The following is a 12,576-nucleotide window of genomic DNA, read 5'->3' as shown; positions in this document are numbered from 1 at the left end:
GCTGGATATGGAAGAACAGGACACAGAGAGGTCTATTAACAAATTGGAACCCCACTGGACCAAATCTGTCACATGACTGGAGGAGGAGACCCAGAAAGGTCTTACCGATGAGACGGGGCACCCATCACCTTCGGCTGCGGAGGAGTCCAGTTTCGGGCTGAAGAGGTCTCCTCTGACCAGTCGCGGCCTTCAGCCAATGTGGCGACCTGAGAAGTGTGAAAGTAAATATTCCATAACATTCTTTCTGTTGTTAATAAAGACTTCAACCCTAATTGGAAGACATTTCTATTGCTGCTGCACCGCGTATCAAACAATTGCTTGCGTTTTAATAAATTATTAATGCTCTTGCTAATTGTAGCAAGAGCAGTTGCTGGCTTTTAAGCAAGTTTGTGAGCAGCCGGCGAGCAGAGGTCACTACCACTCCTCCCTGCCAGGATTCCCAGCTCTGTCCTTGGGTGTTTTTTTTGGCTAGAATAGCAAATAAATATAAAATCCATCAGGGATGGTGAGAACCCCTCATAATGGGCACAGCAGGTGTACAGACCCAGGAACTCAGCACAGGGATGAACCAACGCCCTTGGTGGGCGGTGCTGTGATGAGCAGCGCGGCTTGCTCTCACTGCCCGCCCACCTCCGACATCATCTTCCCAGTTTAACAGCTGGGGTTGAGGCTGCTTCAATCGCCCGTTCCCTACCGCCGCTGAGTGTACGGAGTGCCACCTCATCAGTGCCGTCAGTGCTGCCTATCAGTGCCCATCAATGCCACGTCAATGCAGAAAAATTACCCATTTACAAAATCTTTTAAGAAACCAAAAAAAAGAAAAAGAAAAAAAAAAAAAAAAGTTTTTTTTTTGTTGTTTTTAAAATTGTCTGTCTTTTTTCGCTTGGCATCAGGAATGAGCAATTCTTATTGCCCGATGCCCCAGACCTGCAGTTCTGGGCACTGGGCAGCCGATTTACAAAAACTGGCTCTTAACTTTTTTAGCTGGCTCCTAGATTCTAAGCAAATTTGTCAAGCCCTGAGCACAGGGATGGTGGGAACCCCTCATAATGGGCACAGCAGGTGTATAGACCCAGGAACTTAGCACAGGGATGGTGGGAACCCCTCACAATTGGCACAGCAGGTGTACAGACCCGGGAACTCAGCACAGGGATGGTGGAAACCCTGCATAATGGGCACCGCAGGTGTACAGACCTGGGAACTTGTCATAGAGTCACCCCCCCCCCAATAGAGTCAACTCTGCATTGGTGGCCTGACCCTCAAACAGAAGTACAGTATGTCTGAATTAAGATTGTCTCTCTTCAAATTAACATCACAGCGAAGTCATCAATGACCCTCGGGCTGAGAGTCTCACCTTGTCGCGGTAGAGGGCTGCTGCTCGGCTGTTGTACTTCTCCTGCAGGCTCCAGCAGGGGTCATATTCATCCTGCGTTTCCAGGAACTGGCGGAATTTGGCGTTCCCACCAGCCTTCATCTTTTCCAGCTCCACATCCTTCCACTTGTCCATGGTGACCGAACGGACAAAGCTGGAAGAAGGCAAACACATCAACATCAGCTGCATTTCCTATCACAAGGCCTGAGCTCCTTCATGTCGGGGTAGGAGGGGAACCTTAGCTTTGTAGGAGTGCTTACACAGACTGACACCAAATGAACACAGGGCTCCAATAGATAAATGGGGTGGCAGAGGAGCCCATGGTAGAGAAGGGTTTGGGTTACCGTGCCAACATTGTCCAAAAAAAAGAAAAAGAAAAAAAAAGAAAAAAGAAAAAGAAAAAAAAAAAAAAAATTAAAAAATTTGCTGGATCTGTACAATGCTGGTATTAACCGCTTGCCGACTGCGCACAGTATATTTACTGTGGCAGTCAGCCCCGGCAAGGCAGAGTGACGTAGGTCTACGTCGCTAGCCTGTCACCAGGTTTTGAGCCAATAGCCCGCCTCGTTCACAGAGGAGTCCGGGCGTGTGACCGGCGGACCCGATGTCCGCTGGTCACACTACGATCGTCGGTAGAGCGGGAGAAAGGCGGTCGGCTTATGTAAACAAGCCGCCTGTCATTCTCCCCTGTGTAAAAATGGAGATCAGATGGTTCTACTATGTAGAACCGTTGATCTCTGTTTTTACAATAGGAGACATGTCCCATCACAGTTAGAAACACGCCCCTAGGACACACTTAACCCCTCCCTCTCCAATACAGTTAACCCCTTCCCTGCCAGTGTCATTTTTGCAGTAACAGTGCATATATATAGCACTGATTACTGCAGTAATGTCACTGGTACCCCCAAAAGTGTAAAAAATGTTAGTCAAGGGTCCGATCTGTCCGCCGCAATGTCGCAGTACCGCAAATAAAAAATTAAAAAAAAACGCAGATCGCTGCCATTACTCGTTAAAAAAAAACACCAAAAATGACAAAAGTCTTTCCCTTTGTTAGTAAACGCGATAACTTTTGCGCAAACCAATCAAAATACGCTTTTTGCGATTTTTTTTTTTTACCAAACATATGAAGCATAAAACAAACTGGCCGAAAATTTTAAAAAATTTTGATTTTTACATTTTTTTGGGGGGAATTTCATATAAAAAAAACGTGAAAAATATTGTTATTTTTGCAAAATTTACGCTTTTTTTGTTTATAGCGCATGATCAAAAAATCGCACAGGTGATCAAATACCACCAAAAGAAAGCTCTATTTGTGGGGAAAAAAAAAGGACGTGAAATTCGTTTAGGTACAGCGTCGCACGACCGCGCAGTTGTCCGTTAAAGTCACGCAATAAATAAATAAATAAAAAAAAAAAAAAAAAAAAAAAATCGCAAAAAAAACCCTGGTCAGGAAGGGGGTAAAATCTTCCGGGGGTTAAGTGGTTAAAAAGTAATGGATTAAAGTGAAGTCTGGAAGGGCACCTATCTTAGGATGGTATCTGTCCCCTAGTTATACAGGAAGCCCAGAAAACATGGCTACATTTTAGAGGCAATTATGATGTAGCATTAATAGATATTCTTGCTGTGTAATAAATTATATTATGAATATATATACATATACACACACACCTATACATACATATAATTATTATTATTATTTTTTTTTTTTTTTTACATACACAAAAAAAAAAGTCAAGTCAGGTCAACCATTGATGATAGATGTTTTCCTGTGAAGTCATGTATTAATTGTTCTAGCCATTATATAGTGGAAGTAATTACATATAATGAATGTCAAGCTCCCAATCTTGGCAGGACTACACGGTGTTGAAGAGATAATTTGAGTGATCCTTTGCATGACCCTGCTAGGAACAATCCCAAGAACACTGCAAGACATTTTAATACCTGTCACTATGGGAAGACTTCACCAATAAGTGGTCTAATTATAAAACATTTGTTGGAACGAATGTCCCACACATTCATGCAGGCTGGAAAAAAAAAATGTTCCTGTAATACAGGGGTGCCCAACTGGTTGCCCTTGGAGCCCTCGGATTTGGCTCGTGACCTCCTGCTCTGGGATGGCAGGTTGGTAAGCCTAGATTGTGGGTTGCCCACCTGCCATCCCAGAGCCTCAGTGTTGTGGATGGAGCCGGCGGTAGAGGAAACAAGCGGCTGTGAAGGAAGGAGTCGCCAGCTTCTGTCCCAGGCAGAGGGATAGCAAATGCACTCCACTTGGGACAGGAACATTTTCTACAGTCAGCGATTCCTGCAGATGCAGAAAGTAAAGGAAGGTCAGTTTATGAAAACCACAGTTTGGGCATAACAGCATAATATCAAAGTTTGGGCATATATTAACAATAGCTTTGCCATGGTTATTAGCCTGCTTTCACGCTGGCCCGCAAATTTAGCACGGTGCTTTTCTGCGGGTTACCTGCACTGAGCCATAGACTTCCATTATATCCTGCACTGAGCCATAGACCTCCATTATATCCTGCACTGAGCCATAGACCTCCATTATATCCTGCACTGAGCCATAGACTTCCATTAGATCCTGCACAGAGCCATAGACTTCCATTAGAATCTGCACAGAGCCATAGACTTCCATTAGATCCTGCACAGAGCCATAGACTTCCATTAGATCCTGCACAGAGCCATAGACTTCCATTAGATCCTGCACAGAGCCATAGACTTCCATTATAATTCTGCACTGAGCCATAGACTTCCATTATAATTCTGCACTGAGCCATAGACTTCTATTATATCCAGCACTGAGCCATAGACTTCCATTATATCCTGCTGCTTAGTAAGCTTTCTGAAAACGCACCAAAACTCCTCAATGCAGAAAGTAAACTGCAATGCATCCATGTAAAAATAGCTCAGGACAGTAAGGGCCCATATACATTTGAGGTTTGGAGGGCGGTAAAAGCATATAGTTCGCGACCGGTTACCAAATCCCTTGTGGCCCACACTCTTTAAAGGTTTGAGCACCCCTGCCCTTATAGATTTGTTCCTATGACCATCAGTTCCATCTAGTGGCCAAAATATGGTATCTTTTTCCTGAAGAACCTCAATGAGAAAACATACCAGTAGTAGATTATCCTCTCTCGACATTTTAAACATGGAGGAACCCTTGAAATAACTTTTTTTGCTTCAGAGAACCCTTACTAACAATGATTAGATTTACAGATCACAGTAGATGGTCAGTGGGAAGAATGATCCTTACACTTGTGGTCATTGGGAATAATTACCCCATTACAGATAGCCAAGATCAATGGTGTCAGTGGGAACTCATCTGAGAGGCAGAAATTGCTCAAGGAACCTATAGCAACCTTTGGAGGAACCCTAGTTGAGAAAACCTGCAGTAGATGGAGATGACGATCATAGGAATTAATAATAAAAAAAAAAAAAAATACAAGAAAAACACATTCGCCCAACAAATGCTTTTTTTAAATAAGCCCTTAAGTAGGAAAAAATTAGACGAGATGGCAATGTCTTTTTTGCCTAAACCAAAAATGGAATGTTTGGTATTAATATTAAATTGGTATTAGGAGTCTCCCTCTCACATACGGATATTGACTCTAAGATTGGTTTGCGTTGTATGGTTGTGTTTTATAGGGATACGCTGAGTTCTTTGTTTGTAGAGATGCCGTCATGCCATGGTATTCATGCTGTACATCAGATGGTTCCAGGAGGATACAATGGTATCAATAGTTGGACAAGCAAGAGGTTCTATATCCTGGTGGCCCATGGTTCTATATCCTGGTGGCCCATGGTTCTATATGATGGTGGCCCATGGTTCTATATGATGGTGGCCCATGGTTCTATATGATGGTGGCCCATGGTTCTATATGATGGTGGCCCATGGTTCTATACGATGGTGGCCCATGGTTCTATACCCTGGTGGGCCATGGTTCTATACCCTGGTGGGCCATGGTTCTATACCCTGGTGGGCCATGGTTCTATACCCTGGTGGGCCATGGTTCTATACCCTGGTGGGCCATGGTTCTATACCCTGGTGGGCCATGGTTCTATATCCTGGTGGGCCATGGTTCTATACCCTGGTGGGCCATGGTTCTATACCCTGGTGGGCCATGGTTCTATACCCTGGTGGGCCATGGTTCTATACCCTGGTGGGCCATGGTTCTATACCCTGGTGGGCCATGGTTCTATACCCTGGTGGGCCATGGTTCTATAACCTGGCGGGCCATGTTTTAAAAGTTAACAAAGATTCTTCGGTGTGCCATCATCCATTCGTTGGAATTTAAAACAGGAAAAAAAAGTCAGGTTCACTACAAATGACAACTACACACAAAGTAGGAGAGCCCAATGGTCAACCAAATATTTTACAAGGAGGTCCGCAATGATGACCAGTTACAAGAGATAAGGGTTGACCTTGGAACCATCCTGCTAGGATGGCTAGGGTTCCCATTTGGCGCTGAGGTTGCCACGGCTTTTCTGCTCCTGTCCTCCACAGTGGCATGCGCACCCCGGGATAATCACAGCTTCCATGGGTGGGAACCTCGGTTGTAGCCACCAGTTGGAGCTTACACAAGGCAGAGAACCATCTCCCCATTCTATGTGATTGTCTCAGCACTATCGCCAAGCACGGTCACATGGAGAAAGTCACATGCTCCTCCATTACCAGAATTTTCGGTTATTTTCTTGGCTCCCCTTTGGAAGAACGGGAAAGCAGAGGTCAGTATGCTTCTGGGGAGGGGGGGTAAAAAGGGAAATGGTTACTTCCCTTCCATGGACAAAAAATAGGCCTGTTCTATAAATGCATATATAAAAGATAAATAAACATTGGGTTGCCGAAAAAGGAAATAGTGTCCATTACGTTTTTGACAGATGGGAGACTCTCACCTGAGATGGACTCCAAGGCCCCGATGTTTTCCGGAACATTCTAGACATATCCAGATACCATAGGTCACGCTGACCCATTGAGGGTTAAATGCCCCGCACTCAAAGCAGGTCTAGAAGAGAGAAAGACATGTTCATGGCTACTGAGATGTTCCTATAAACAGCCAATCAGAACCTCCTATGCCAGTGATGGTGAACCTTGGCACCCCAGATGTTTTGTAGCTTTATCTCCCATGATGCTCATGCACTCTGCAGAGTGGATGAGCATCATGGGAAATATAGTTCCAAAACATCTGGGGTGCCAAGTTTCGCCATCACTGTCCCATGCAATGCGTCACCCAAAGAAGTAGACATTGCCTGGTCCTAGGACCACTTTTTCCTACCTTCTGTGCCCCACTATTGGCCAAATGGGCTATCAATCAAAGTGATCACCCAACAGTTAGGTGCAGATGGTAGGATCAGGAGGAGCCAGGCTCTTGGAAAGGACAGCTGGTCAATATCTACATAGCAGACCACCCCCAAAAGATCTATCTGGACAACTGTAGAGGTCTACTAACACTTATCAGTGGCACTTTAGCATCAGTTACCACTGGCGATTCTCTTGAAAGTTGAACTGCCGCACTATATAGCTAGATGGTGAAACCACTATTCAGATCTTGTCACCATTGGCCTCCAATCTGTTCACTAGGCTATGAAAGAACAAAACGCAATGGTGGGTGGTGCCACTAAAGCAAGACAGATTCCCCTAAAGAGGACACCTATTGTGGTGACACATACCTAAGAGGTACGAAACCCTTCCACATTCTATCAAAACTAAATGAGGAAAAAAAGATTTGGCTTTAGATAGGAAACCAGCCAGGAAGTGACATCGCTCTTTAACCACTTACCGCAAAGTGACGTATATTTACGTCGGCAGACTTTGTGGGGTTATACCGGGATGATGCCTCTAGCTAGAAGCACCATCCCGGTACCGTGGTTTAGAGACAACGGTCGGCCTTCCGTCGGTAACGGCCGATGTGGTCCGGGAGCAGCTCGATTGTTACCCGGGTGAGCGGGAGGGGACGTCCCCCCCCCCTCCCGCGACTTTGCCCGGGCCTCCCGTCCCACCGGGAGACCCGAGCACCCAGCTGGCACGTCTGCCGGCTGGATGGAGTCCCGATCTAAGCCAGAAACGGCTTAGATCGGGTCTCCGATGACGTAACCCGGAGGCGGCGTCCATGACGTCACTTCCGGGTTACTCTGCTGCAAAAGGCGGCAGATTTAAAAAACGGCTGTATGCAAAAATGCCGTTTTTGGCGTTTTGCATGCATGAAAGTGTAGTGGAGGGGTCGAGGGTCTTTGACCCTCGATCCCTCCATAAAGAGCACCTGTCACTGCATATTGCTGTCACAAGGGATGTTTACATTGCTTGTGACAGCAATAAAAGTGATCAGATTTTTTTTTTTAAAAAACCTGTAATAAAGTTAAAAAAAAATTAAATAAATAGGAAAAAAAGAAAAAAAAAATTTTAGACGCCCCCGTCACCGTTAGCTCGCGCATGAAAAAAAAAAAAAAAGGGTATACGGAAGTCGAGCCGCGAATGAAATCACTGTTCAAACCACACGTGAGGTATCGCCGCGATCGCCAGAGCGTGAGCAATAATAAAGAAAAAAAAAAAAAAAGAGCTACACTCACTCTAAACTGGTAACCGTTATAAAATTTTAAAGCGTCGCCTATTGAGATTTCTATTGACCGTAGTTTGTCGCCATTCCGCGGGTGTGCGCAATTTTAAACCGTAACATGTTGGGTATCTATTTACTCGGCGTGACATCATCTTTCCCAATATACAAAAAAAATGGGCTAACTTTAGTATTTTTTAAACGCAGTGAAATGTGATTTTTCGTAATTTTTCCCCAAAAAATTGCGTTTTAAAGACCGCTGCGCAAATACCGCGTGACAAAAAGTATTGCAATGACCGACATTTTATTCTCCAGAGTCTTTGCTAAAAAAAATATAATATATATATATATATATATATATATATATATATATATATATATATATATATATATATAATGTTTGGGGGTTCTAAGTAGTTTTCTAGGAAAAAATACTGATTTTAAAGAGGAAGTAAAGTCAAAAAAAATAACGAAAAAAAAAAAAGCCCTGTAAAGAGAGAGGCATAATGAGCTAGTATGCATCGCATACTAGCTCATTATGTAGTACTTACCTTAAAACGAAGCCCCCGCTGTGCCGCCACCTCAGCGACAGGACGGCGACATGTCCTGCCGTCCCGCTTCCGGGTTCGCGTCCTCCGGCCATCTGATTGGCCGGAGGCGCGATTCTATCACTCCCGCGCATGCGCGCGGGAGCCGCCGTTCACGGCACTGAGCTCTGAAGGAACGGCATGGGTGGCCGTTCCCTCAGAGCGCCTGCGCTGATGACGTCATCGGCAGTTTGCGCTGTAAATATCTCCTAAACGGTGCAAGTTTGGGAGATATTTATAGCACCTATAGGTAAGCCTTAATATAGGCTTACCTATAGGTAAAAGTTATACAAGAGGGTTTACAACCTCTTTAACTTGTAAACAAAAAGTGTCCGAAATAGGGCTGGGGGTAAAGTGGTTAAAATCAATAGAGGTTGACTTACATTGTTTTCATCCTGTACTCGAACCTCCTTCAAGACTTTTCTTGTCCGAGGACTGGCCATTGCTCTGCAAGACATAAAACATGGAGTTATAACCTCCACATAGCTCCGTCCCCATGATGGCAGCCTACGATAATTGGGGAAGTGCTTGAAGATTGTGGAAATTTCAGAGAGCCCCATGGTTGGCCCATGTCAGTCATTTCTTGCCCAACTTGTAAAACACCTCTGTGTTCCATGAGAAAGCCCATGTTCATTTCCTAACAAGACTGTGAAAGCACAGTGCTCCAGGGTTGGCCGTGTCCATCATTTCACAGAGTGTTCCATGTTCCTCATTCCCTGCCAAGATTATAGAAACCAATGGTGTTCTATGGTTGGCCCATCTCCCTTATTCCCAGCCAAACCACAGTGCTCCATGCTTGACCCAATCTTCTCATCTCCCAACCAGCTATTGAAACTACAGTGCTCCATGGTTGTCCCATGTCCCTCATCTCTTCCCCAACTCTTGAAACTAAAACACTCCATGGTTTTCCCATATCTCCTACCCAACTCTTGAAACTACAGTGCCCCATGGTTGTCCCATGTCCCTCATCTCTTCCCCAACTCTTGAAACGACAGCGCTCCATAGTTGTCCCATGCCCCTCATCTCCTACCCAAGTCTTGAAATCAAAATGCTTCCAGGTTGTCCCATTTCCCTCATCTCTTACCCAACTCCTCAAACTACAGTGCTCCATGGTTGTCCCATATCTCCCACCCAACTCCAGAAACTACAGTGCTCCATGGTTGACCCATGCCCCTCATCTCCTGCCGAACTCCTCAAACTACAGCGCTCCACGGTTGACCCATGCCCCTTACCTCCTGCCCAACTCCTCAAACTACAGCGCTCCATGGTTGTCCCATATCTCCTACCCAACTCCTCAAACTACAGCGGTCCAGGGTTGACCCATGCCCCTCATCTCCTACCCAACTCTTGAAACGACAGCGCCCCATGGTTGTCCCATGGCCTTCATCTCTTCCCCAACTCTTGAAATCAAAATGCTTCCAGGTTGTCCCATGTCCCTCATCTCTTATCCAACTCTTGAAACTAAAACACTCCATGGTTGTCCCATATCTCCTACCCAACTCCAGAAACTACAGTGCTCCATGGTTGTCCCATATCTCCCACCCAACTCCTGATCTACAGCGCTCCATGGTTGTCCTATGCCCCTCATCTCCCACCCATAAATAACCGCCATGAATTGATCAGAATACACGTATGTCCGCCATGAATTGATCAGAATACACGTATGTCCGCCATGAATTGATCAGAATACACGTATGTCCGCCATGAATTGATCAGAATACACGTATGTCCGCCATGAATTGATCAGAATACACGTATGTCCGCCATGAATTGATCAGAATACACGTATGTCCGCCATGAATTGATCAGAATACACGTATGTCCGCCATGAATTGATCAGAATACACGTATGTCCGCCATGAATTGATCAGAATACACGTATGTCCGCCATGAATTGATTAGAATACACGTATGTCCGCCATGAATTGATTAGAATACACGTATGTCCGCCATGAATTGATTAGAATACACGTATGTCCGCCATGAATTGATCAGAATACACGTATGTCCGCCATGAATTGATCAGAATACACGTATGTCCGCCATGAATTGATCAGAATACACGTATGTCCGCCATGAATTGATTAGAATACACGTATGTCCGCCATGAATTGATCAGAATACACGTATGTCCGCCATGAATTGATCAGAATACACGTATGTCCGCCATGAATTGATCAGAATACACGTATGTCCGCCATGAATTGATCAGAATACACGTATGTCCGCCATGAATTGATCAGAATACACGTATGTCCGCCATGAATTGATCAGAATACACGTATGTCCGCCATGAATTGATTAGAATACACGTATGTCCGCCATGAATTGATCAGAATACACGTATGTCCGCCATGAATTGATCAGAATACACGTATGTCCGCCATGAATTGATCAGAATACACGTATGTCCGCCATGAATTGATCAGAATACACGTATGTCCTCCATGAATTGATCAGAATACACGTATGTCCGCCATGAATTGATCAGAATACACGTATGTCCGCCATGAATTGATTAGAATACACGTATGTCCGCCATGAATTGATTAGAATACACGTATGTCCGCCATGAATTGATTAGAATACACGTATGTCCGCCATGAATTGATTAGAATACACGTATGTCCGCCATGAATTGATTAGAATACACGTATGTCCGCCATGAATTGATTAGAATACACGTATGTCCGCCATGAATTGATCAGAATACACGTATGTCCGCCATGAATTGATTAGAATACACGTATGTCCGCCATGAATTGATTAGAATACACGTATGTCCGCCATGAATTGATCAGAATACACGTATGTCCGCCATGAATTGATTAGAATACACGTATGTCCGCCATGAATTGATCAGAATACACGTATGTCCGCCATGAATTGATTAGAATACACGTATGTCCGCCATGAATTGATCAGAATACACGTATGTCCGCCATGAATTGATCAGAATACACGTATGTCCGCCATGAATTGATCACCAATACGTGAATGGTCACTTATAAAGTTTCTCCGCCCCCACCAGTGACATCAATATGTCACCATCGTCCCTCTGCCGGCCAATCAGTGAGAGTCTCCTCAGACCCGGGGACTATATTCCGGTGATTCTGCCGCTGTCCATAAAGCGTATTCCGGGTCTCATCGGACATTATTATTCTCCCACGCCGGGCGCCATAAGTGGGCCGGTTCCCTGGGGCGCCATGTCACCCATCCCCCGCAGACCACCAATGGGAGATCCCATAGACAGCGCCATCCCATTGTTACCGATGACAACCACCGGGGCGCCAAATAACCAACGAGTCCCCAACGTCACCGATCGGATTTCTCCACCGGGGAGATCACCCAGACTGGGAATAATCCGATGGATGGGGATCAATCACCAATCAATGTTATTTATTAATCGGTTCTATGGCTCCAGGAAGAGATCTGCTCGGTGTGATAGAAGATCTCTGGAAGATGGAGATCCTCCATTCATCGGTCATCCGATCTCAGAGGGGGAGGGGAGGACACACTGACACTCAGGCCGGAGATCCAGGGTGGGGGAAGGGAGGGGGTTCTCACCTGCGGGCGGCGGGTCACGTGATCCTGTGCTCGGTGCGGTCGGTAGATCGGTCGGTGGTGATCGGTGATGTCAGTGTCTCTCCGCCGCCATCTTCCGGCTACGTTGCAGCCGCGCAAAGGATTGTGGGAAAGGCCGGCATTAACTCCTCCTCCGCCGGAGGACCCGAGACCCCGCCCCCTCCCCTGTGTACCAATATATGAGGTGAGGAGAGTCCCCTCCCCCCTCCCATCACCTCACAACGTACACAGGGGCCACACAGGTAATAGAGGGGCCCACAGGGGCCACACGGGAAATACAGGGGCCACACAGGGAATATAGGGGCCACGCAGGTAATACAGGAGCCACGCAGGTAATACAGGGGCCACGCAGGTAATACAGGGGCCACACAGGTAATACAGGAGCCACGCAGGTAATACAGGGGCCACACAGGTAATACAGGGGCCACGCAGGTAATACAGGGGCCACACAGGTAATACAGGGGCCACGCAGGTAATA

At 45.7% G+C, this 12,576-nt stretch overlaps 1 protein-coding gene across 4 annotated transcripts in view; it reads right to left on the bottom strand.

Moving 5' to 3' along the window:
* The window catches only part of ARFGAP1 (ARF GTPase activating protein 1), a 39,152-nt gene extending 26,943 nt beyond the window's left edge, over positions 1 to 12,209 (bottom strand). For all 4 annotated transcript variants that reach the window (XM_082272573.1, XM_082272575.1, XM_082272574.1 and 1 more), the window contains exons 1-6: positions 12,081 to 12,209; positions 8,897 to 8,960; positions 6,272 to 6,381; positions 1,355 to 1,526; positions 106 to 206; position 1 (exon numbers count right to left, since the gene is read on the bottom strand). The exon at position 1 is cut by the window's left edge and continues 89 nt beyond it. In XM_082272573.1, coding sequence (XP_082128699.1) covers position 1; positions 106 to 206; positions 1,355 to 1,526; positions 6,272 to 6,381; positions 8,897 to 8,956 — 444 coding nt within the window. In that variant the 5' untranslated portion in view covers positions 8,957 to 8,960; positions 12,081 to 12,209. The remainder of the gene's footprint in view (positions 2 to 105; positions 207 to 1,354; positions 1,527 to 6,271; positions 6,382 to 8,896; positions 8,961 to 12,080) is intronic.
* Between the last annotated feature and the right edge of the window lie 367 nt (positions 12,210 to 12,576).

This window comes from Pelophylax lessonae, assembly GCF_965119305.1.
Source record: "Pelophylax lessonae genome assembly, chromosome: 11".
NCBI lineage: Eukaryota > Metazoa > Chordata > Amphibia > Anura > Ranidae > Pelophylax > Pelophylax lessonae.
Note: the sequence above shows the minus strand (reverse complement) of the source record. Positions and strands in the feature narration are given on the sequence as shown.